Raw genomic sequence first — 22916 nt, 5'->3', positions numbered from 1 at the left:
TAACCTCTATATAGAACTTAGCCATTTGCACATGGTAAGAAACCTGCCAAAGAAACCAACCAGAAAATAAGCAAAAGAGATAGAGACCCACTTACAGAAGTTGTTAGAACTGAGATCGATATTACTCTATCCTGTTTCAGCAAGATCTAGGCCCTATTTGGATGCTAGTTCTGTTAGTTTGGGGATGATTAGTAGTTTAACCAAATAGATGAGCCCAAAATGTCATGATAACTTTAATAATTTCTCAACACCCCAAAAAGTAGGCTAACATGTTTCACTTTATTTGATAAGGGTGGTGAAATAAAGTTAAATAAAGTCGACTAACCAGTGGTTAGCTGATTTAAATATTCCCATGAAATCTCATAGTCGTTCATGTTCTTCAAATATGATAACGGCCGTTACTTACTTGGTTATGTTCTTGACAATCAGGGGTCCTCGAACGGGTGAACTAGGGATAAACCTAATCTTTAGGATTTTGTTACACAAAAGGGCCAACCTGTGACTCGAACCTGTGCGCAATTGTCAACCCTAGCCTTTACCATTTCACCAAGCAATGGCCTTTGTGTATTGAATATGATATCACCCATGCATTAATGGGTGTCTATGAAATTACCATCGAACATGATTTACTTTTCAGGTGACTTGGTAACAATAGATTGCTGACATAAAATTGCATGTGGCTTCATGGAGGCTCAACCTCTTTAAGTATGTGAACATGAAACAGTATTTTTGGGTTTATCTAATTGTTCACAAAATTATTGATCAAAGAGGATCCACAAACAGTGATATTCTGCTATTTCTGAAGTAGGATTGGGGAGCTAGAATCTTCAACTATGATTATGAAATGTGGAGAAACACAGAAACCACACTTCTCAGCAAGCCATCACAGGGAAGACGGTATACAGACGAGGGCATCTTCCCACCATGCGCATGCTCTTACAAGTGATGCTGCACATTTCAATGCCATGGGTATCTTTATTGACGATTTATTACCAGCCATCTGATCAATTATCCAGCAATGGAACTGATCCCAGCAGCACTTGAAAAGCCACTAAAAAATCTGCAAAGCATGACTGAGATCCAAGACCATTCTGCTGGGGGGTATAAACAAAATTTCTTGTCAGCTTGATATACAACAATAACTGTGAATGAATCAAAAGCAGCCCATGTTCCCTGTTTAGTTAGTAGTATAATGCTGTTAGCTCATCTGAAATCAAATTGAAGCCTACAAACCTCTAGAGGAAGAATCCAGTCACTACCTTTCAATTGATTAATCAGCCAGTTGCGAAGCTTGAATATATCTCATCATGAACCACAACCAACAGCAACCATCATGACCTCTTAAAACCCTACCAACCGATCAATAAACCAATGAATGAATGCTCTACATCCTCTAAATGTCCCGAAGATGCTTCCTGTTGAATCAGTAACCCTAAGGTTTCTGAAGGAACCCACACTTAGATGGCTTTCTAAAAGGGGTCCCAAACCACTCTGGTGATCTCACCTTACAGCAGACTCCAAGAGTGATGGTGAGAAGTGCTATCGTAATTTGATCCAGAGCGAGAATGGTGTTATTATACAGATTTCTTTTGCTGGACCAGATGGGGTTTGCTTGGTTGAAACCCAACATAAATTGGCTATAATTGTTAATATGTTTGTGTGCTTATGATCCCCTTTCATTTGGCAATCTAACCCCCTCATAAGCCCTAAGTGTCTCCGAACTAAAAGTTTCCAAGGCTTCAAATATAGGAATTAAACCAGTCTGCAAAATACTGGAAGCTGCATCTTGGACTTGCTTAACAGTTTCGTCATGTTTGGCTTTCACTTCTTCCAATCTTTTCTTCATCGAGTCCAATTCAGTCAAGCGATCATCATGGTGTTCCTCACCATTCTCAGTAACTGACACTATATCCATGCGCTCATTCATCCCACTGTCCTGCTGCAGAGATTTACGCCTTCTGTCATAATCTCTGGATAGATACTCTGCCTTTAGTCTTAGGTCCTGTTCCCTGTTTTGACTCTCCCATAATTTATGTGCAATCACAGAAAAATCATGTATTGTTTCAGTTGCTTTGTCTTCAGAAATGCTTTTAATTGCATGGAACCAATCATTAGAGATGATATATACAGCAGGAGCTCCAATCCGGCCTGGGGAGAAAGGCGCAACCCCATCAGGTGTTTGTTCCAGTTCTTCTGGGAGCCATTTCATTAACCATCCATTCAATGCTTCATTATAAGCTTTCTGAGTGCTGATCCATTCCTTAAAACAATGCAACCAGTGCAAGAGATCCGCCTCCAGTTCCTTGGTAGCCTTTGCAATTGTTTGGCTTTGCCTTCCAGTCTTTGCTGTGAGACTCTGCCTTTTGCTATCAACTATGGCTTGTAACTGCTTCCGATGACAATCCAGCAAAGATTTCCACATTTTAACCAATCTGCACACCAAAAGGATGATAATGTAAGCTCGGGATTCTATTTCAAATATCTTGTCCATATAGTATGAGATAGAGTTATGTAAAAGTATAATCAATAAAAAAAGATCATCTAAAGAAGCACAAAATGTCCAATCAACTTGATAATTTACATTGCATATTTTACCATTTTTTCTTTCTTCAAAGTACGAGTCATGTTTGGATGTAAAAGTTACTGAAGGCTCAAAAGATTCATTGTGTGACCTGGTTTGATGATAAATTTATCATTATCAAAAATGCAAAATGAATGCTGATCTCCCTTGATTTTTTAGATCGCCTGGCCATATTTTAATTTTAAGCAATTTCTTTTTTGATCAATAACATTTCTTCTCATGATGGTTGATTGACAAAGAGTTGTTTCACATAAGGTAGAAAATAATTTCACCACCCAAGCATCAAATTGAAGAAGAAGAGCAAGAGTAAGAAAAAGCAACTCTAGTCCTACAAAGAATATTAAATCTCCCTGCAGAAAGCATTACAAAAAACTGCTCCTTTTACCCAAGTCAAGCAAGTGTGTTTGGATTATTATCGTGTTTCACTTCCCAAGTTTTCCAACACAAAGCATGATACACAATCATATACAAACTGGTCACAATAGAACCTAAAGAGAGTATCGTTCAAGCAAGGAGGAGCATTAAAACACTCTCAGCCAACTGGCAGGATAAACAGACAATCTGAGAAAATTGTAGATGTAAGGCCTAGTAAAATCGTTACAAGGTCAAATATCTGCAGTGTCTCATCCATTTTTTTTTGATGAGGAAACAAAATGATGAGAACATGGATATCTTTGACTAGGATACCACCTTATGAAAGATTATTCACTATGAAAAAAATTCCACAGTAAATATTTTTAAAAAGAGATCCTACCATGAAAAGAACTCATAAAATAGGTTATGCTGGTAAATATCTTGCAGTGGGTGACCCATAAAATCTCTCTTATGGCCCACTCTTTCAAATCTGATGCTCAAGGTTTTAGCCTTAACTTTTCCTCTCCCATATCAATTCTCCTCAGTTTTATGAAAATTCATCTTTTCAGATGTTTCTCCATCAATTTCAACTCTCTTAATTCTATCACACTCTAATTCCAGAAGTCATATTTAAAGAAAACTTATGAATCTCATCGATCTACTTAAACAAAACTAAATTGCATAAGCTGGAGAAGCTTTTAAGTTATGGTGTCAACAAACTACTAAATTCTAGAATCAGCATGATAATGCTAGTTCGTAATTTGAAAGTAACATGGTTGTATATTTGACCAACCATTCTAGACTTGAATGTTTTTCTTTAAACTACATATTAATTTGAAGTGACATAATAGGAAAGAAATTACAAAATGAACACTCCAAATGAAATTTAAAATGCCTTAGTTTCTGGTGAGGCTACTGATAACATATAAATTTCAATAATACAAGGGCTTAATTATCTTCAGGTTTTCAACCCATAGCTTGGATGATTAAAAAGTACATTTGCAGCATGGGATTGGTCGCTTCAACCCCAGCTTACCCATGAAAATGTAAGCTGTCTGGAAGTCCAACACTCTTTAGCTCAACAAACCATTTTGTGTAATGCTGTCTCTATCAGGAACATACATTTGGTACATCCAATGGCTTAATGAAAAATAAGGAACAAATTTAGAGATAATGAATAGTTAGACATTCAGAAGATTAAGACAGTTGAATCAATTTTCATACCCTTGAATCAATTCAGTAAGTTGCGGCTGCAACTCTTCATCTCTTATCTTGTGCATTCTGTTTGAAATGGCATCCACTGATTTAATTATAATGCTTATTTTGGTACGCAACTTCCTTATTGATGCTCGAGCAGAGTCGATTTTATTGAACTCTGCTCCTCCACGATCCAAAGCTTTCAGGCGTTTGTACTTCTTGTCATAAATGCTCTGCAGCTTTTCTTCATCCTAGCACAGCCACTTAAGCAATGTTAACAAATATTTTGACTACAAAATAGATTCAAAGACTATGAACCATCCATGGTTTTCTACCATTACCTGTCCTAAACATTGCAATTGAGAAAGACTAAACATTGTTATGTTCACATTTGTTATTCTCCTAACCTTTCCACAATTACCGCTCACAGTTTCAAAACTTACTTTCTTAAGTAGTTTGCATGCACAGGTTCAAGTTAGTAAGTTCACAAACTTTAAGGAATTCTTATCAAAACCTATTAAACTACAGAATCATTCAAATTCTAAGTATTATGCATATAGAAAAACACATTAGTATAGGGACACACTTAGGGTCACCATCTTGCTCAAGAAAGTGAATTGTGCTGATTTCAGCATATATGTAAGTGAGTTCTTCAGCTGAGTAGACCATAAAAATGGATATTTCAGATTAGTATTACATATCAAAACCACTACCATACAACAGATATCTGCTTTAAAAGATTCTGGTGACATGACTACAGAAATAATAAAACATGCTCCTAGTCAGTCTCATAATTTTTCTACTGTGACTATGAGCGGGGTTAATTGCAGAAATTTAAGCACCTATTTGGATCCCTGGATAGGTTACCCATGAATTTAATTTTCTGCTGTGTGGAAGTTTCAAGAAATGTTGAGAAAGGACACTTGGAAAAGAAGTTCCACAGATCTGGACTGGTCTACCAAGTTCTGAGAACTTGGATAAAATCAAAACTTGCAAAATGGTGATTTATCTTATCCCTGAAGACAAATGAAACCTGCAGCTCATCCAAATGTTCAACTTGTTAGTTATTGTAATCATTTTCTTGGGACATCTCTGGCTGTCCCGCCTGGCAGATAATATTCTTGGATTATGAATTCCGACATCGAAGCAGGCCCTTGGCGGATATGTTGTTAAAGGCACCTTCTCTCTTATGTAACAAGAGCCTTTGAGCCTGGCTTGTATGGTGTCCGACATTGTCTTATTATTTAATACAATCCAATCTTTAGGGGAGATCAAATGTCTGCACATTCCCAACTCTACAGCTACTCATCTTAAAAATGGAACATGTCGCTTCGTTCAGCAGTCATTCTGAGCTAGAAAACAAGAGACGTGCACCTCCAAAAAGTTGAGTATATTTTAGAATTACATAAATAATTTAATCAGATCAGCATTCATAATCATCCATACTTCCTCTCACATGCATTTCATGTGCTAAACAGTAAACACTAATACAAAAATAACACCTTTACTCTACTCAATTAATTAAACTCCTGTTTTCTGCCCAGAAATCACAATTAACCCCTCATGACTTCAAGTATTCAATGTCCTCGTTGATTGCATATCTTTAATGCATGATAAATACTTATAGCCAATGGGCTAGCAGATGTTAGAAAACATAGTTACATCATGTAAAACTGCACAGATGCATTGAAACCGATACATCTAACGATGAGCTGTACCTTAACTTCCTTACACAATTTCTTCTCCCATACATACAACTTTTCCAGAGTTGATGAAAGGTCGCCAGACTTCGTACCCATGTGCTTTTCAGAAATTCCATTGCTGGCTCTGCTTCTGATCGTATTTGCAGCTGAACGTCGTGAATGCTTGAAAGAAGGACGTGAAGATGTCAACATAGTCAAAGCCATAGGACGCCATATCCTGGAAGGTATAACTGCAACAAGACATATAAGAGTCGCTGATACTATAATAGTGTATTAATTTGTCAGTGTTTCTAAAGGAGATAATAAAGTCAAAAATCTATTTTTGTTCAATAACATACAGACATTCAAATACACATTTTAATTTATACATTTATAATTTAACTATATACTAGTACATGAATGCATGGGAAAATGAGAAAAAATTATCAATGCTGTTATAAGCATATCACAATCAAGTGGAAGCTAGAGCTCTAAAAGCGGCAGTGTCAGAATATAAGCAAGTGAACAAGGAGAATAGAACTTGGAAGCTTGTATCTTTATAAAAACAGATATTACCAGATTTGCATTGTCATCTCTTTTATAAAAGAACTGGTGTTTATGATGAAGAAGTAGAATCAGAGTGACATCAATGTATAAAAGATGAATTGTATAGTTGCAATTGCCAAAGTGAATTGTATAGAGCGATTCACACTGCTTTCTCTCCAAGAAAATCATTCTGTAGAGGAAAAACAACGAAACATTTTGCCAACATGTTCAAAAGTAGGGGGTTTAGTGTCCGAAGGAAACAAATCTTACCCTTGTCAGAGACAACAAATACAACTAATCATATTGCACAACAACCAAAAAAAAGAAAAAGAAAAAGAAAAAAAACACCATATCTGGCCCCCTACTCCCCCTGTCGAGAAGTTCATTTGTTAAATTTTAAGAGTAACTTTCAGCTTAATGAAATCAAGCCTAATAGACGAGTATTCTTCCCTCCCCCAGCAATTGGCTCCAAGGCTCTTGCAGATAACAAGCAGATAATTCCAAATAGAGTATAAAAATGATAAATGAACAAGGCAAAGAAATACCGACCTCTAAACATTCTACTTCTTGATCGGTATGGCAACTTGCCAACCTCAAGCATCCCTGAAACCTCTTCCCCATAATTAGCAGCTGAGTTGAAATGCCCCTTAATTTCCTTCACAACTTCTGCCACATCTCTTGGACCATGAGCATTTCCACTGCTTGGATCGGACATCAATTTCCCATTGCTAGGAGTGGATGATGATTTCCCACTGCTTGGAGTGGACAACGCTTTCGCACTGCTTGGCCTGCTAACCTCCGTAACAAATGATGCTTCTTCCTCAAATTTCACTCCTTTTTTCTTCCCGCTGGATCCATCATCCTCCCCACTGCTCCTTAGTCTGCTTGACACCGAACTACTCTTACTCTCTTTCTCCTCTGAACCAATTTTACCATTCTTCTCATCCTTCTCTCCCATTTCTTGTGTTGATTCGGTCTTATAGCTGCCAATACTAGACTCCTTCCCTCCTGAATCTTCTGTCACAACCTTCTTCTCTTTCCCCACCTTCTTCATGGCTTCGACCTCTGTCTCATCCTCGAGATCAGGAATCCCCTCCTTCTCCCTCACCTCGCTCGAATCAGGACTGCTTGCATAAGAGGTCACCCCATACCTTCCACCACCATACTCCGGTAAAAGTTTCTCATAAGTATTGAAAGGATCAAAGAATTCCCAAGCAGAGCCTTCAGGAGGTGGCGGCGGCGGAGGAGTCGAAGGAGCTGCTGCCGCGGACACCGGAGGACTCATTGGCTGGTCATAATAATAAGAATTCTCTCTACCTGGCAGCGGAGATCCAATTGGTACACCATATGGTGGATACCCATATCCATACCCATACTCATATCCGTATCCATATCCACTGTTAGAAGGATGCTGCCATTGTTGGGTAATGGGGTCCTCATACACCATGGTAGGGAACGCCGTCGATGACCTCATGAATGAATAATTAGGGCTGGAAGCGGCCGAGGCCGACCGGGGAGGGGAAGACGACGACTCTACTCCTACACCACCGCCACCGCCGCCGCCATCTCCGCCTCCTCCTTTTCTCTCCGAGCCGGAGGAGACATGCAAGTGGGAGCCGTCATCGGAGAGCGAGTGGGAGAGCGGCGTCACGGAGGATGACCCGCCGCCACTGCCGCGGCTACCGCCACCGTCGTCGGAAGCGGAGCTCACAGATTTGCTTTTGCCCTTGCCGTCGGATGGCAGGGTGAGCACCGGCGCCACCGCGAGCTCCTCGCGGACGAACCGCTCGAGCGAGTCCCCGACGGCGGCGAGCGCCCGGAAGTAGGCGGCGTGGGCGGAGGCGAGGGCGTACCGGCGGTCCGCCGCCGCCCGGATCAGCTCCCTCCGCTCCCGGCACAGCGACACCACCCTGGACTCCGCCGCCCTGGAGCTCCCGCATCCCATATCACACCGCCGCTGCCCTCAATCCCTCTCCCCATCTCTCCTCCTCTCAATCATCGATTGACGACCAAAACCCCAACCTCAACCCTAAATTCCTCTCCTCTCCGGCTCTCGCGCTTGGAATCGGAAATAATTCTCTTCGTTGCCGTCCATGGCGACTTGGTAACGTTTCGGTTCTTCTAATAACGGTGCGTTTCGAACGGTTTCGGGGGGGTCGCCGGAGGGCGTAAGCTGGAATGGAAACGGAAACGGAAAAGGAAACGGGGAGGGAGAATAACGGTGGTAATCATGAACGATATAGGGAAGGAGGGAACATGGCGCGGGAACGGAGATGGAGAAGAGAAGACTGAGGACGAGTTTGTCGTCGCGCACGCGCCTTTCGCCCTGACGGGGATCCACGTGGCGGCACTAAAGTTGCAAGGAATGACGCGAGTGCCACGCTACCTTGTAGCTATAGTTCGGTGGCATTGGGCTAGAACGTTTGTTCACCAACTCTTGTAGTCTGGTGGCGACCCACCACAGGGTTGTCTTATGAAACCTTTAATTGATTGGCTGGGTCATGGTTTGATGGTTTGGAAGAGGGTTAGATTCTTCTTAGATTTGGTTTTCAATTGGTATTGAATGGGGAAAAAGGTGGGGCACTTTTAACGTTGATTTGAGAAAAGTTGGAAGACTTTTTGTGGGTTAAACGAATCATTATTTTAATGCGAGAGGACGGGGGGGAATGGTTCCCACAAAAGGAGAAGACCCGGGACGTGTGAACCAACTGCATGCAACCGCTTGGAAGTCGTCGATCAACAACCGTCGGCGGTTGGGCCGCCGTTCGCTTGTAGAAATTTTCTATTTCGTTTTGGATGCTGAATAAGAACCATAGACGAGAGGTAGGGACCAATTGGACGGTCCATGGAAAGGACAATTATAGCCGTGTTTTTTTTTTTGGGAAATAATTATAGCCGCGTTTAAAAATGTTACGAAGACTAAGACTGGTCGAAAGGGAGAAATTCTCTGGGAACTTTGTACGGAATAAAAATTCAATACGAAGCATATCATTTTATTAGGTTGGTCTGTGTAGTTATTATTTTTTAATATATATTTAATATTTATAAATTATTTTTTATTTAAAAATTTTATATGATAAAATTATTTTTATTTTTTATTATAACATCTTTTTATAAAAATTATGATATTTTTTTAAAAAATTATAATATTTTTATTCTTTAAAAAAATATGACATCTTTTCTTAAAAATTATGATATTTCTTCTTAAAAATTATGATATCTGACTTTGTAAAGAAAGATATATCATAATTTTTGTGGAGGGATGTAATAATTTTTATGAAGAGATATTATAATTTTATGAAGATTTTATGGAGAGATGTTATAAATATCATATTTTTTTTTGAAAAAGAAAGAGATGTCATAATTTTTTTATAAAAGATGTTATAATTTTTAAGAAAAAATATTATAAATTAAAAAAATATATTTTTATCATTTAAAATTTTAAATAAAAAAATAAAATTATAAATATTAAATGTATATGAAAAAATGATGATTATATGGCCTAATAAAATAAAGTAGTGCACTCGTTAAATTTTCTAGATGGCAGATAAGAGCCAGGACTCATGTTCGGTGGGGGGTGGCTGGCTCTAATCTATAAAATGACAACACAGAAAATTTCAACTTACGAATATATGATAATACTGCTATTTAAGATTCGTATGCAATTATTTGGACGGTCTCTCTTCCACTTTCGACGTCTGATTGTCTTTGATCATTCTCAACACGGTTTGAGACTGGTTGTATATAGAATTATTTCCACCTTGGAAGTTGGAACATGATATGCCAACCGGCTAATAGGATGTGAACACATTAAGCATCCAGGTAGGGATAGCTGAACGTGAGGCATGGTCCGGGATTAGATAGGTCAGTATCTATGCCTGCCTTCAAACTAAAAACCTTGTACGATATCTGCCCTATACCTACCTTAGATCATATCGGATCACCTTGGCTCAGATAATTATAGTTTATAGGTATAATTAATGAGATCACAACTGTTATACAAATACGAAAACCTTATAGCTCATTTTTTTATGACCTAATTTTTGTTGCACATAAAAAATTCTAGTGTACATCAATAACTATAATATATTTTAATAAAAAATAGTTCACATATAAATTAAATTAATTAAGGACTACAAATAAAAATAAAAATAAAAATAATAGATGGTTGTGATTTTTATAAAATAATTTATTTTTTAAATTTCAATAATAATAATTTTTTAAGTAAAGAGGAGGAGGGACAATCGATCTATAGTGGCCACCATTTATTGAGTGAATCCGAGGAGAGGATGAATTAAAATTATATTACATTACATATCAGTATCTCAGCCGGCTATTATATCTAAAATCTAATGGATGAGACAAAACCCACCTTATTGATCAGATTGGGTATCTGATGAGCTGGCCTAAATTGCCAACCCTATATATAAAGGGTGGACTCAGAACAGTCTAATACCGCAGGGGTCATGTTTGGCAGGGAGAAAGTAGTGGTTCTAATCTATAAAGTCACACACTGGGAAATTTCAGCTTCGGAAGATATGACAGTACGGCCATTGAAGATTCGTATGCTTGGTTGGACGGTCTCTCTTTTCCTTTTTTTTTTATCATTCTCAACGCGGTCTTAGATTGGTTGCGTTCCAATTATTTCCACCATGGAAAGTTTGACAACTGGCTAATATAATGGGAACACTATCAGCATCCAACCTCTTTCCTAGTTCATCAAATAGCTGACCTGTTTCCCTTCCGAAAGGTACCTTCAATTACAGCCATGCTTCGAGATTACGGCAACTGGTCCACTGCGATCCAAGTAGCGGGATTGCATCGGCAATGATACTAACGAGCACCAACCCTGCCGACAAATCCAATTGTTGTTTCGCTTCGTGCAGGGAATAGGTATCGGACGGCTGAGTGCCGGGTAAAAGGGAGGACAAATGACGCACAACTTTTTTGTGTTGTAAGAGGATAGATTAGCATGAAACAGATTTAATATGGCGGCAAGAAATTGCCGTCCAAGTCATGCTTAGATGGAGACAGAGACCAAAATATATGCCTACAGCCATAATCTGCCAGAAATAATCCTACTAATAGTACCACAATTAAGCTTGATATCAAGATTAAACTTTGAAATATGCTTTGCGTGCCAACTCTGACACCCAAAAAAGCTTCACTGACACGTGTCACTAGACTGTTGATGCTTTAGAATATAGTCCCACCAAAGTTGGGTAACAACCTTGTACCCTGTGAAAAAGTAAGGGTGCCATGTGGCATAGATCTTCCCTTCGGGATGCGCCTTTAATATTAAGTTTTGACTGTGATTGATCCTCGTAATAACATAAGAAGCAATTGGTTTCTTAAAAAAATTGAGATGCGAGCAGGCAACAAGACGGTGACCGGCTCAAAATACCATCTTTGAATTAGCAGTTGCTCGCTAGGATCAGCAATCAGAAGGCTAACCAACTGCATTCTGATTTCAGAGAGAAATCATAAACAAAATAATTTGTTGAACTGAACCAAACAACTATGTAATGAGACCCCACAAAATTTATTGAGACAAGGATCTCTTGCTTGCGTTAAGAGAATTTGTTCGTATGTTTCCAACCATGTGTTTTAAACCTGGTTCCTTTTTCTCTCTAAAATATTTTACTTGTTGGGAATAACCCTAGATCTAGATCTTGTTTGGGCGTAAAAATAAAATAAATTAATAGACAATAAATAAAGATAAAGAAATAATGAGACACAAGAATTTACGTTGTTCAGCTTTTAAGCCTACGTCCACGAGCGAAGATGATCAAAGAAATATTCACAAAATGAAAATACTACCAAATACTCAAAATTCTCTTAAACTCTTTGCCCAAATACACTCAATTCTCATTTACTCTCACAAGCTCACACTCATTTTGCTTGTTTACCTCAAATGCCACACAATGTGGCCTTTACATAGCATCCATATCATATCTTGCAAGGATCTTATAAGATCATATTATATCTATACATATCCTTATCATATCTATCCAAAGATTTTATCAAATCTTTTGCATATCCCATATTTGTCATGTGGATTAAATGCTTGGCTACCATTCATTTGAAATCTTTGCAAGATCTTCCATATTTATCACATGGGTTTGGACATTAATTGATTCAAGACACAATTAACAAATCTCTACCTTGGCTTGAATTGATTAACTGCCATTGAAAAATTCTTCAATCATCTTCTTCAAAATGCCCCTAAAGGCAAATCTCAACTTTGATAAATACTAACCAAATCCAAGCAATGCCTGAACATGTTCACTGTGAGAGATTTAGTCATCATATCAACTGGATTATTTGTAGTACTAATTTTCTTCAGAATAATTTTTCTTTAAAAATAATATCACAGATAAAATGGTACTTTACATCAATGTGCTTCATCCTTTCATGAAGCATCTGATCCTTTGTCAAATGGATAGCACTTTGACCATCACAATGGACGACAGCCACTTATTGATTGGAGCTAAGTTCACCAAATAAATCTCTCAGCCAAATAGCTTCCTTTATAGCCTCAGTTACTATCATATACTCTGCTTTAATAATAGATAATACAATCATAGACTGTAAAGTAGCTTTCCAATTGATAGCACAATCATTGAGAGTGAACACACACCCCGTAATAGATCTCCTTTTGTCAAGATCACCTGTATAATCAGAGTCAACATAACCAACTATATTGTCTTTCATCCTTCCAAATTCCAAATATGCATTAGTAGTACTGCGCAAATATCTCAAAATTCATTTTACTGCCTACCAGTGTTCTTTTCTCGGATTGGATATATATCTACTGACAATATTAACTGTATGTGAAATATCAAGACGAGTATAAACCATAGCATACACGATACTATCAATTGTATTAGAGTAGGAAACATGTGACATATATTGAATTTTTTTATTTGACTGTGGTGACAATGCAGCTGAAAGTCTAAAATGAACAGCAAGTAGAGTACTTACAGGTTTGGCACTTTTTATACCAAAATGCTCTAAAATTTTCTCAATAAAATTCTTCTGAGTTCGATATAATTTACCTGCAGTTCTATTTCTCTGAATTTTCGTACCCAAAATTTTCTTAGCTACTCCCAAATCTTTCATTTCAAATTCACTACTCAACTCTAATTTCCACTTGTTAATTTCAGATATATCTTTAGCAACAATAAGCATATCATCAACATAAAGCAACAGATAAATGAATGAGCCATCATCAAGTTTTCTGTAATAAATATAGCTATCATATTATAGCTCCTAGAATAGCCATATCTAATCATGAAAGAATCAAACCGCTTATACCACTATCTGGGAGACTGTTTCAAACCATACAATAATTTTTTCAACAAACAAACATGGTCTTCTTTATCTTTGATTTCAAAACCCTTAGGTTGTTGCATGTAAAGTTTCTCTTCAAGTTCACCATGTAAGAAGGCAGTTTTAATATCTAGTTGCTCTAATTCTAGATCATGCATAACAACTAACGCAAGCAAGACATGAATAGAGCTATGTTTAACAATGAGTAAGAAAATATCATTAAAGTCAATTCTATGAACTTGACTATTGCCCTTAGCAACCAATCGTGCCTTATATCTAATATCTTTAATACTGGGAGTGCCTTCCTTCTTCTTGAAGACCTATTTGCAACTAACAATTTTCTTATCTTTAGGTGGTTTGACCAATTCTCAAGTTTTGTTCTTCTAAAGAGATTTTACCTCTTCTTGTATAACTACTAATCACTTACCTGAATCAACATAGGAGACAGCCTCTAAATATGTTGAAGGCTCATCAATAGTATTTGTTTCTTCTGCCATAGCTAATGCAAATGAGACATAATCTTCAAATCTTACAGGTCTCATCTTCTTTCTTGGTGTCTTATATTTAGCAATGAAATATTCTTCCTCCTCAATATGTGGTGTTTCCTCTACTTCAGTAGAGGCAGGCATCTGAACTGGACTTTGGAGAGGGGATACATTCTCCACCTCGAACTCCATCTGCTTAGAAGTACTCTCAACAGTCAACACCTGCATAAGAAGAAACAGGAATCACCTTTCTCTAGTGTAACATAGTAGATTTATCAAATATAATATCTTTGCTAATTATCAATTTTGGAGACTTAGGATTAGGGCACCATAACCTGTATCTTTTTGCACCAAAAGGATAACCAACAAATATGCACCTTTTAGATCTAGGTTCTAACTTATCATCATTAACATGTGCATAAGCAGGACACCCAAATACCCTTAAATCAAAATATTCAGCAGGTTTATCAGATCATACCTCCTTTGGAGTCTTTAATTCAATTGCCGTGGATGGAGAACGATTTACTAAATAACAAGCTGTAGAAGCTTCTTTTGCCCAGAAGTCTTTAGATAGGCTAGAATTTGATAACATGCAGTGAATTTTCTCTAAAAGCGTTCTATTCATACGCTCTGCTACACCATTCTGCTGTGGTGTGCCTCTGATTGTAAGGTGACAAACAATGCCCTTAATTTTATAAAATTCATTGAAATTACCTTCACAGAATTTTAAGCTATTGTCTGTCCTGAGTCGTCTGACTTTTCTTCCAGTCTGCTTCTCAACTGAGGCCTTCCATTGCTTAAAGATGGTAAATACATCATTTTTATGCTTCAGAAAATAGATCTATATCGTTCTGGAATAGTCATCAATGAAGATAAACATATACCAGACACCATCTTTTGATGGGATACGTGTAGGCCCCGAAAGATCTGAATGAATATGGTCCAGAGTACTTTTAGTTTTATGAACTACCATACTAAAACTGACTCTTTTCTATTTTTCAAAAATACAATGCTCACAGAAGTCTAATATTGATGTACTCTGATCACAAAGAAGACATCTTCTGTTTAACACCGTTAAGCCTTTCTCACTCATATGTCCCAGCCTCATGTGCCATAATCTAGTGATATTTGAGTATGACATGAAAAATGCAGACATGACTGCTGCACCTGTAACTGTAGAGTCTTGCAGCATATATAGTTTACCCAACTTTTCAGCTTTCATCACAACTAAAGAGCCTTTGACAACCTTCAAAACTCCACCTCCATCAGTATATCTGTAGCCATTCATATCTAGAGTACTCAAAGAGATGAGATTTCTCTTTAAGTCTGAAATATGCCAAATATTAGTCAAGGTTCTGACTACTCCACCGTGCATCTTGATTTTACTGTGCCCACTCCTGCAACTTTGCAAGCATGATTGTTGCCCATCAATACAACTCCACCATTTACAGATTCATATGTAGAGAAATAGTCCCTATTGGGATACATATGGAATGAGCAAGTCGTTTCCAGAATTCATTCATTTTTTGTTCTGGATCCATCATTACTAACCAAGAGAATATCACATTGCTCTTAATTCTGCACAAAACTAACTTTAGTGGGTTCGTCCTTCTTCTGATCTCTATTCTACCGCTTGTTTTTCAACTTAAAGCATTCTACTTTGATGTGTCTCTTTTTTTTGCAATAATTACAAGTCAAATTTTTGTGTCTAAACTTTGATCTAGACCTTGGTTTTTGACTACTAGTAGAGCTTCTATCTGTAGACTTTCTTCTGATGAATAGATCTTCTATCGGGTTGTCATTTCTACTCGTGCTAAGCTCCTTATTAATAAGCTCTTTTGAAAATAGAGCTGCTTTAACATCCTCTAACTTTAGAGTTGGTCGATTGTAACTTAGAGTATCTCTAAAGTGCTTGTGGGATGGAGATAGTGAATGAAGTAGCATAAGAGCTTGATCTTCATCATCATAAGAAATCTTCATATTTTATAGATCCATAAAGATGGTGGAGAAATCATCAATATAAGATTTAATAGACGCACCTTCGGTCATGCTGAGTGCGTACAGACGGTGCTTTACTACCAACTTGGTGGTGAGATTCTTTGTAATATATAAATATTCAAACTTGTCCCACAAATCTTTGGCAATCTTCTCTTGCATGGCTTCTCGTAAGACTTCATTTGACAAGCATAACTGAATGGAAGCAAGGAGTTTATCATCCATCTCCTCCTTCGCCTCATCCATAGTGCTGGGTAATTTGTCTGCATCTAGTAATGCCTGATGTAGACCATTCTGAGTCAAGATTGCGCGTATCTTGACTTGCCACATAGTGAAACTCATATTGCGATCAAATTTTTCAATATTAAATTTTGTTGTTGCCATCTTAAAATTCAAACAAGAATTAGCTATAATAGCTCTGATACCAGTTTGTTGGGAATAACACTGGATTCAAACCTTGTTTAGGCATGAAAATAAAATAAACTAATGGACAATAAATAAAGATAAAAAAATAATGAGACACAAGAATTTACGTGGCTCAGCTTTTAAGCCTATGTCCACGGATGAAGATGATCAAAAAAATTTTTACAAAATAAAGATATTACAAAATACTCAAAATTTCTCAAACCTTTTGCCCAAATACACCCAATTCTCATTTACTCTTTACAATCTCACAATTATTTTGCTTGCTTGCCTCAAATGCTATACAATGTAGCTTTTATATAGCATCCATATTATATCTTGCAAGGATCTTCCAAAATCATATCATATCTATGCATATCCTTATCATATCTATCCAAAGATCTTATCAAATCTTTTGTATATCTCACATTTGTCACATGAGTTAAATACTTGGCCACCATTCATTTGAAATCTTTGCAAGATCTTCTATATTTATTCCATGGGTTTGGGCATTAATTGATTCAAGACACAATTAACATTACCAAAAAGGAAAATTGAGCTGATAAATAGTGCATAAACATCTTGAAGAACTGGATATGATGTTTACTTCATTAAATATGATATATATGGACTTATGATAGTGAATACAGAATTTTTATATGTATTGTCTTTTTTTCACCATTCATCTATACTTCATAATTGACTCACTTTTTTAACGTTTCTTTTACATTCTTAAAATTTTTAGAAGAGATGGAAAATATTGGGTAGATGTCTGACCAGGACACCACCTCCCAAGACCTTTTCAGTACCATGCGATGCAGCAGGAAGAAAGAAGAAACAAAACAAAAACAATCAAAATACGTGGATCAGCCAAAAAAGGGCTCGTCTCCACGAGACATGCAAACTTCACTATGAAAAAAAAAATTTACAAGAGGAGATCTCACTCTCAACCCTTGTACACCCAATTCTCTCTCACTAAAAGTTTTTCTCTCAAAAGCTCTCTCTCTCTTGGAAGACCCTCTGAACCCCTGAAGTACTTGGTGTTCGCTATCCAAAAGCCTCTCCAGAGCCCTGCTCTTGCTTCTCTTCTCAGCATCACAACCCTCTCTCTCTTCTTCGGGTTACGTACGGTGCATCCACGGGAGAAAACCAAAACCACAGCCACTGTTCCTATGTACAGGCCTTTTAAAGGGCTTAAACCCAATTAGATTAGGTTTAAGACTCCTTAATCAGCCCAAATCAAGCCTCTGGACCGTCGGATCAAAATCGAAAACTCTCTGAGCCGTCCGATCATGATCGGTCCATAGAATAGTATCGTGGATCGTGAAAAATGCATGGAAAATGCCCACGCAATCCGCCATGGACCATTTGGTCCATGGTGGATCGGGGTACAGGCCCACGCAAGATGCCTGGGCCTGGGCAGGCCCGCGCGCGCGGGCCCGCGCACCGGCTGGGCCGCGCGGGCCGCCAGCCCGGGCCGTCCACCGGCCTGGGTCGCGTGTCCCGTGCGTTGGCCCAGCCTGGGCCGCGCACCGCCGCCTGCAGCCGCACCGCCGTCACTCCGCCGGTCGTTGGCGGTCCTCCACCACCTCGGATCTCGTGTCGATTTCAAAAGCTCGTATCTCCATCCGAGCTCCGTTTGGGGTGATCTTGATCTCGTTGGACTCCATTTTTCATCATAAACCTCATTGTGGGCTCAATCTCGAGGTATCAAATCCTAACAATCTCCACCTCGAATCGATATTCGGCCTCCTCCAAACTTCGAGAGCTTCTGGATCTCTTCGCCCCCATACCCTGGGACAATCGCTTGCTGATCATGGATGGACAAACATGGGAGTCGAGCCAGGTTGCTCGATCTCATCTCCGTCGTATGCTGTGCTCCTCCTGATCTGAGACCTTCTCGGGGCATCGTCATGCAGCAATAGGAATCTCACCTTGCGACGTCGCCTCTCATCCTCTCGAGTCTCCTGTCTCGTACCCGATCCGCCTCTTAGAGCTCCATCTCGCTCTGGACTCCGCCTGGCTCTCGAAGCTCAACCTCGCACTGGACTCCCCGTCAGGTAATAATGTCTTCTGCTCCCCTTCTTTTCCTCCAGCACAATCCTATTACCGCGTAGCACCCTCAGGATTCCTCCACCAACTACTGTCCTGTAGCCTCTCGAATCCAGTCTGCTAAGTGAGATAAGATTCCACCTGAAATTGGATATGTATCTAACCTCCTCCAATCTCCTTACTGCACCGTCATGTGTCCTGCAATTGACCATCCCGATGCTTCTGATCGCACAGCTCGATCCATCCGGCAGATATACAGTGCCCTCACTGTTCTCCAGAGAGTCAAACTGCTCCTCTCTGCAACATACATGATAGGGGCATGCATAATCTAATATCCACTGCTGGGAAGAAGTAGATACCTCGTTAGATATCTCCAAGATATCTCCATCTGAATCGCTGTCGGCCGTCGCTACAGCAGCTACCATCCAATTTTTGAGTTGAGGGCAATCTCTGGCTAGATGCCCCAACTCCTCACACCGGTAACACCTGATTTTGCTCAAGTCCCTCCTGGACTTGGACCGCCCTCATTGCGATCTTCTGTCGCTCCATCTACCGCCTTCTGCTCCTCCAGAAGCCACCAAAGCTGAGCTACCGCCACCTGAGCTCGAAGCTGGGTTCTCCCTCCTGAGAACCTCATTCTAGAATATCATCGCGGTGACCTCATCCATCTTGATGGTGCTCTTCCCTACTAAAAAAATATTCATCAAGGACTCGTACGAAGGGGGAAGCAACGCTAGCAAAACCAGCACCCTGATCTTCTCCTCAACATTCCCACCAACGCTGAGGAGGTCGGTGAGGATCTTCTGGAAGTGACTCAGATGCCCCTGCACGTTTTGTCCCTCAATCATCTGCAGTTGGTAGAACTGCCTCCAGAGAAAAAGAGTATTGGTGAGAGACTTTGTCATGTACAACTCGAGCTTCGGCCACAGCACCATCGGAGAAGTCTCGCTCAGTACATGGATCACCACCTCATCCATCAGGTATATGCAGATGGTACTCACCGCCTGCATTTGTAGCCGTTTTCAATCCCGCACCTCTATGGTAGTCAGCTTCTCATCACACAAGAGAGCATCGATCAACCCCTGTTGGATGAGCACGTCCTTCACCCTTGCCTGCCACAAGGAGAAATTGCTCTTACCATCAAACTTGTTGATCTCCATCTTGATGTTCCTGTCTTCTCCATCTTCAGTCTTGCTCACCACCCTTGCAATCTGCATCCTTGTACCACCTTACTCTGATACTACTTGTTGGGTGGATGTCTGGCTAAGACATCACCTTCCAAGATATTTTCAGTACCACACGATGCAGCAGGAAGAAAGAAGAAACAAAACAAAAACAATCAAAATACGTGGATCAGTCAAAAAAAGGCTCACCTCTATGGGGCATGCAAACTTCACTATGAAAAAAAATTTTACAAGAGGAGATCTCACCCTCAACCCTTGTACACTCAATTCTCTCTTACTAGAAGTTTCTCTCTCAAAAGCTCTCTCTCTCTTGGAAGACCCTCTGAACCTCTGAAGTACCTGGCGTCTGCTATCCAAAAGCCTCTCCAGATCCCTGTTCTTGCTTCTCTTCTCAGCGTCACAACCCTCTCTCTCTTCTTCGGGTTACGTACGATGCATCCACGGGAGAAAACTAAAACCATAGCCACTGTTCCTGTGTACAGGCCTTTTAAAGGGCTTAAACCTAATTAGATAAGGTTTAAGACTCCTTAATCAGCCCAAATCAAGCTTTTGGACCGTCGGATCAAGACCGAAAACTCCCTGAGCCGTCCGATCGCGAGAGATCCACAGAATAATACCGTGGACCGCGAGAAACGTATGAAAAACGCCCACGCGGTCCGCCATGGACCGCCCGATCCACGATGGATCGGGGTACAAGCCCAGGCAAGGCGCCTGGGCCTGGGCCGGCCTGCGCGCGTGGGCCTGGGCTGCGCCCGTGTGCGGGCCCGCGCACGGGCTGGGCCGCGTGCTCGGCTGGGCCGCCGCCCACCCGAGCCGCGCACCTGGGTCGCACGTCCCGCGTGTTGGCCCCCACTTGGGCCGCGCACCGCCGCGGCTGCCGCCGCTCAGCGGCCTACCGCCGACCACCGGCGGTCCTCCATCGCCTCAGATCTCGTGCCGACTTCAAAAGCTCGTATCTCCTCCATCCGAGTTCTGTTTGAGGTGATCTTGGTCTCTTTGGACTCCATTTTTTATCACAAACCTCGCTGTGGGTTGAATCTTGAAGCGTCAAATCCTAACAGAAAAAAATCTCATGATCTGTGGTTCGATCCGCAACCTGGTCCAATCTAAGCCCCTATTTGAATTACAACTAAATCCCTCCTAACAACACAGTCATATCCCATTATAAAATCTGATCCTACATCGTTTTATAGCTACCCAATTCTTGAATCATTTGCATATATTTTTTTTTAACACTCAAAAGAAGTGGCAGTTTACAATAAATAGAATGAGTACTTAAGAGCAGGACCATCATCAGACTGAAGAGTGGCCTGCATAGCTGCATCTTCGTATGTTGATTCAGTAGGTTGATGCATCACAAGGCAAGTCAGTGGAAGGGTAAATAACGGTGCAGTATTTTCTGTATGTGGTGCAAGTTCTACTCCAGCAGCCTGTCAGAATAATAAGAAAAGCTTCTACATTGTCATTGTTGATGATCCATTATAAACCACTGGATAATTTTAGTCATAAAGCAAAGCATCTCAGCAGTACATATAAGGCATGAAGAAAACTTTTGGAGATGAGAAGTTCAAGGGAGAAATAGTTTGGATTTGGAAGTACTGAAGACATCTAAAATGGTAATCAGAGCAACTCAGGCATCTTCAATGATGTATTATTTTTAGAATTTTCTAGAGATTTATAAGAATCACAGATTTTCATTGTCTGAATAAAATCAGGAAAAGGATTTCAGGCATTTATATGAGAAGAAAAGTTCTTTTCTTTCTTTTTTTTTTTTAATATTAGGGTCAGAATATCTTGTCATTTGTAGAAGGAACCACTGAATTTATGCTAACATGCCTGTTTGATTGTAGCCAACATAATCTTTGTATCTCTGTCATGGTTCACTTAATAGATTTAATGGGAGATCTTACAGTAGCATGTTCACTGGTAATTTTTTAATCGCAATATTGCAAAAGGATTTATGCATATGTAGGATGATACTGAACTAACTGAGCTAACCAAAGCGTCTAAGGAATACTTCTTGAAAATTATCCATAAACAAAGCGGTACAATAGCCGACGTGGATTATATTTTAGGTTGTTTGAGATGATACATCAATTTATAACATTTGAGTAGATAGAAACAAACAGATAAAAAAAATTCCATGCATACTTGTTTTTGAATAAAATAGCATCAGTGTAAGATCATCTCTGTTGAAAGCAATTATCGTTCCTCTTGAGGATGGTTGGCTTAGGAAGTCAAGGTTCTTTTCTTACCAATATGCTTTCTTTAACTGAAAAGCCAGAATTGGATATGAATGCAAAGTAGTTATACAAGTATTTCCCAGAAGGACATCCAATTATTTACTTCACCAATCTAACTATATTAACAGAGAAGCAGCATGACTGCTGGATGAACACCGGATATAGACCTGGAGTGAGACCAACACTCTCTTTCTTGCAAAGTCGCATCTAGGACCACAAAAACACAAATAGTCCTTTGTGACATTCCCTGTCTCTACACTTTAACTTTGCTTGTATCTATCAAATCCAAACTATACTTTCACTTGCCTTTAAACAACAATATACATTTGCATGCAAATCTGCTAGACCAATCGAATTTCTTTCTCCTATGTGATGATGAAAAATAAACTTTACAAAACAGGCGTCTCATGCACATCATCACTATGATATGGCTGGGATGGTAAGCTCACAATGAGGCAAGTGAAGACTGAAACCAATATCTAGTCCCATGGAGAAAATATAAGCACATAAACCTTCATGCACACAGACCAAACAACAATTTTCTCAAAAAAGACAAAGCAAACAGCAAATTAAAACGCTGTGCAAATGATCAGGACACAAACTACATGCACATATCACATGCTGATCGTAATTTATAAGGACTTTATTTAAAAATGAAGTGGTTATAAGGTAAATTCAAGGCCAAAACTCTTATGTTTCATTGGTTAAATATTGGATAAACCAGAAGCTTAGTAGGTAGGTCTGGGCATGAAACATGAACCAGGAGAATGCGCGCGCGCACTGAGAGAGAGATGGAGAGGGAGGTTAAAGGATGACGGTTTAAAAGCATACGCTTAGTTCTTGGTATGAAGCATGATATTGGG

The 22916-nt window shown here is 39.5% G+C and overlaps 1 protein-coding gene and 1 long non-coding RNA gene across 3 annotated transcripts in view; both read right to left on the bottom strand.

Annotated features, from left to right (window-relative positions):
- The window catches only part of LOC105051767 (uncharacterized), a 46263-nt gene that overhangs the window by 19296 nt on the left and 4051 nt on the right, over positions 1-22916 (bottom strand). The window lies entirely within an intron of this gene.
- Positions 523-8863, bottom strand: LOC105051768 (uncharacterized). Of its 2 annotated transcripts, XR_012134324.1 has the most exons (5): positions 6910-8863; positions 5851-6065; positions 4160-4383; positions 1260-2432; positions 523-1091 (listed from the first exon to the last, which is right to left on the bottom strand). XR_012134324.1 is itself a non-coding variant. In XM_010932365.4 (4 exons), exons 1-4 carry the CDS (start codon positions 8303-8305, stop codon positions 1664-1666), a joined length of 2604 nt encoding a protein of 867 aa, XP_010930667.2. In that variant the 5' UTR covers positions 8306-8863; the 3' UTR covers positions 1237-1663. The 2 variants fall into 2 exon arrangements, 1 of the variants encoding a protein (XP_010930667.2); XM_010932365.4 differs by lacking the exon at positions 523-1091 and having other exon boundaries at positions 1237-2432.

Source organism: Elaeis guineensis, chromosome 9, assembly GCF_000442705.2.
Source record: "Elaeis guineensis isolate ETL-2024a chromosome 9, EG11, whole genome shotgun sequence".
NCBI classification, from domain to species: Eukaryota; Viridiplantae; Streptophyta; class Magnoliopsida; order Arecales; family Arecaceae; genus Elaeis; species Elaeis guineensis.
Note: the sequence above shows the minus strand (reverse complement) of the source record. Positions and strands in the feature narration are given on the sequence as shown.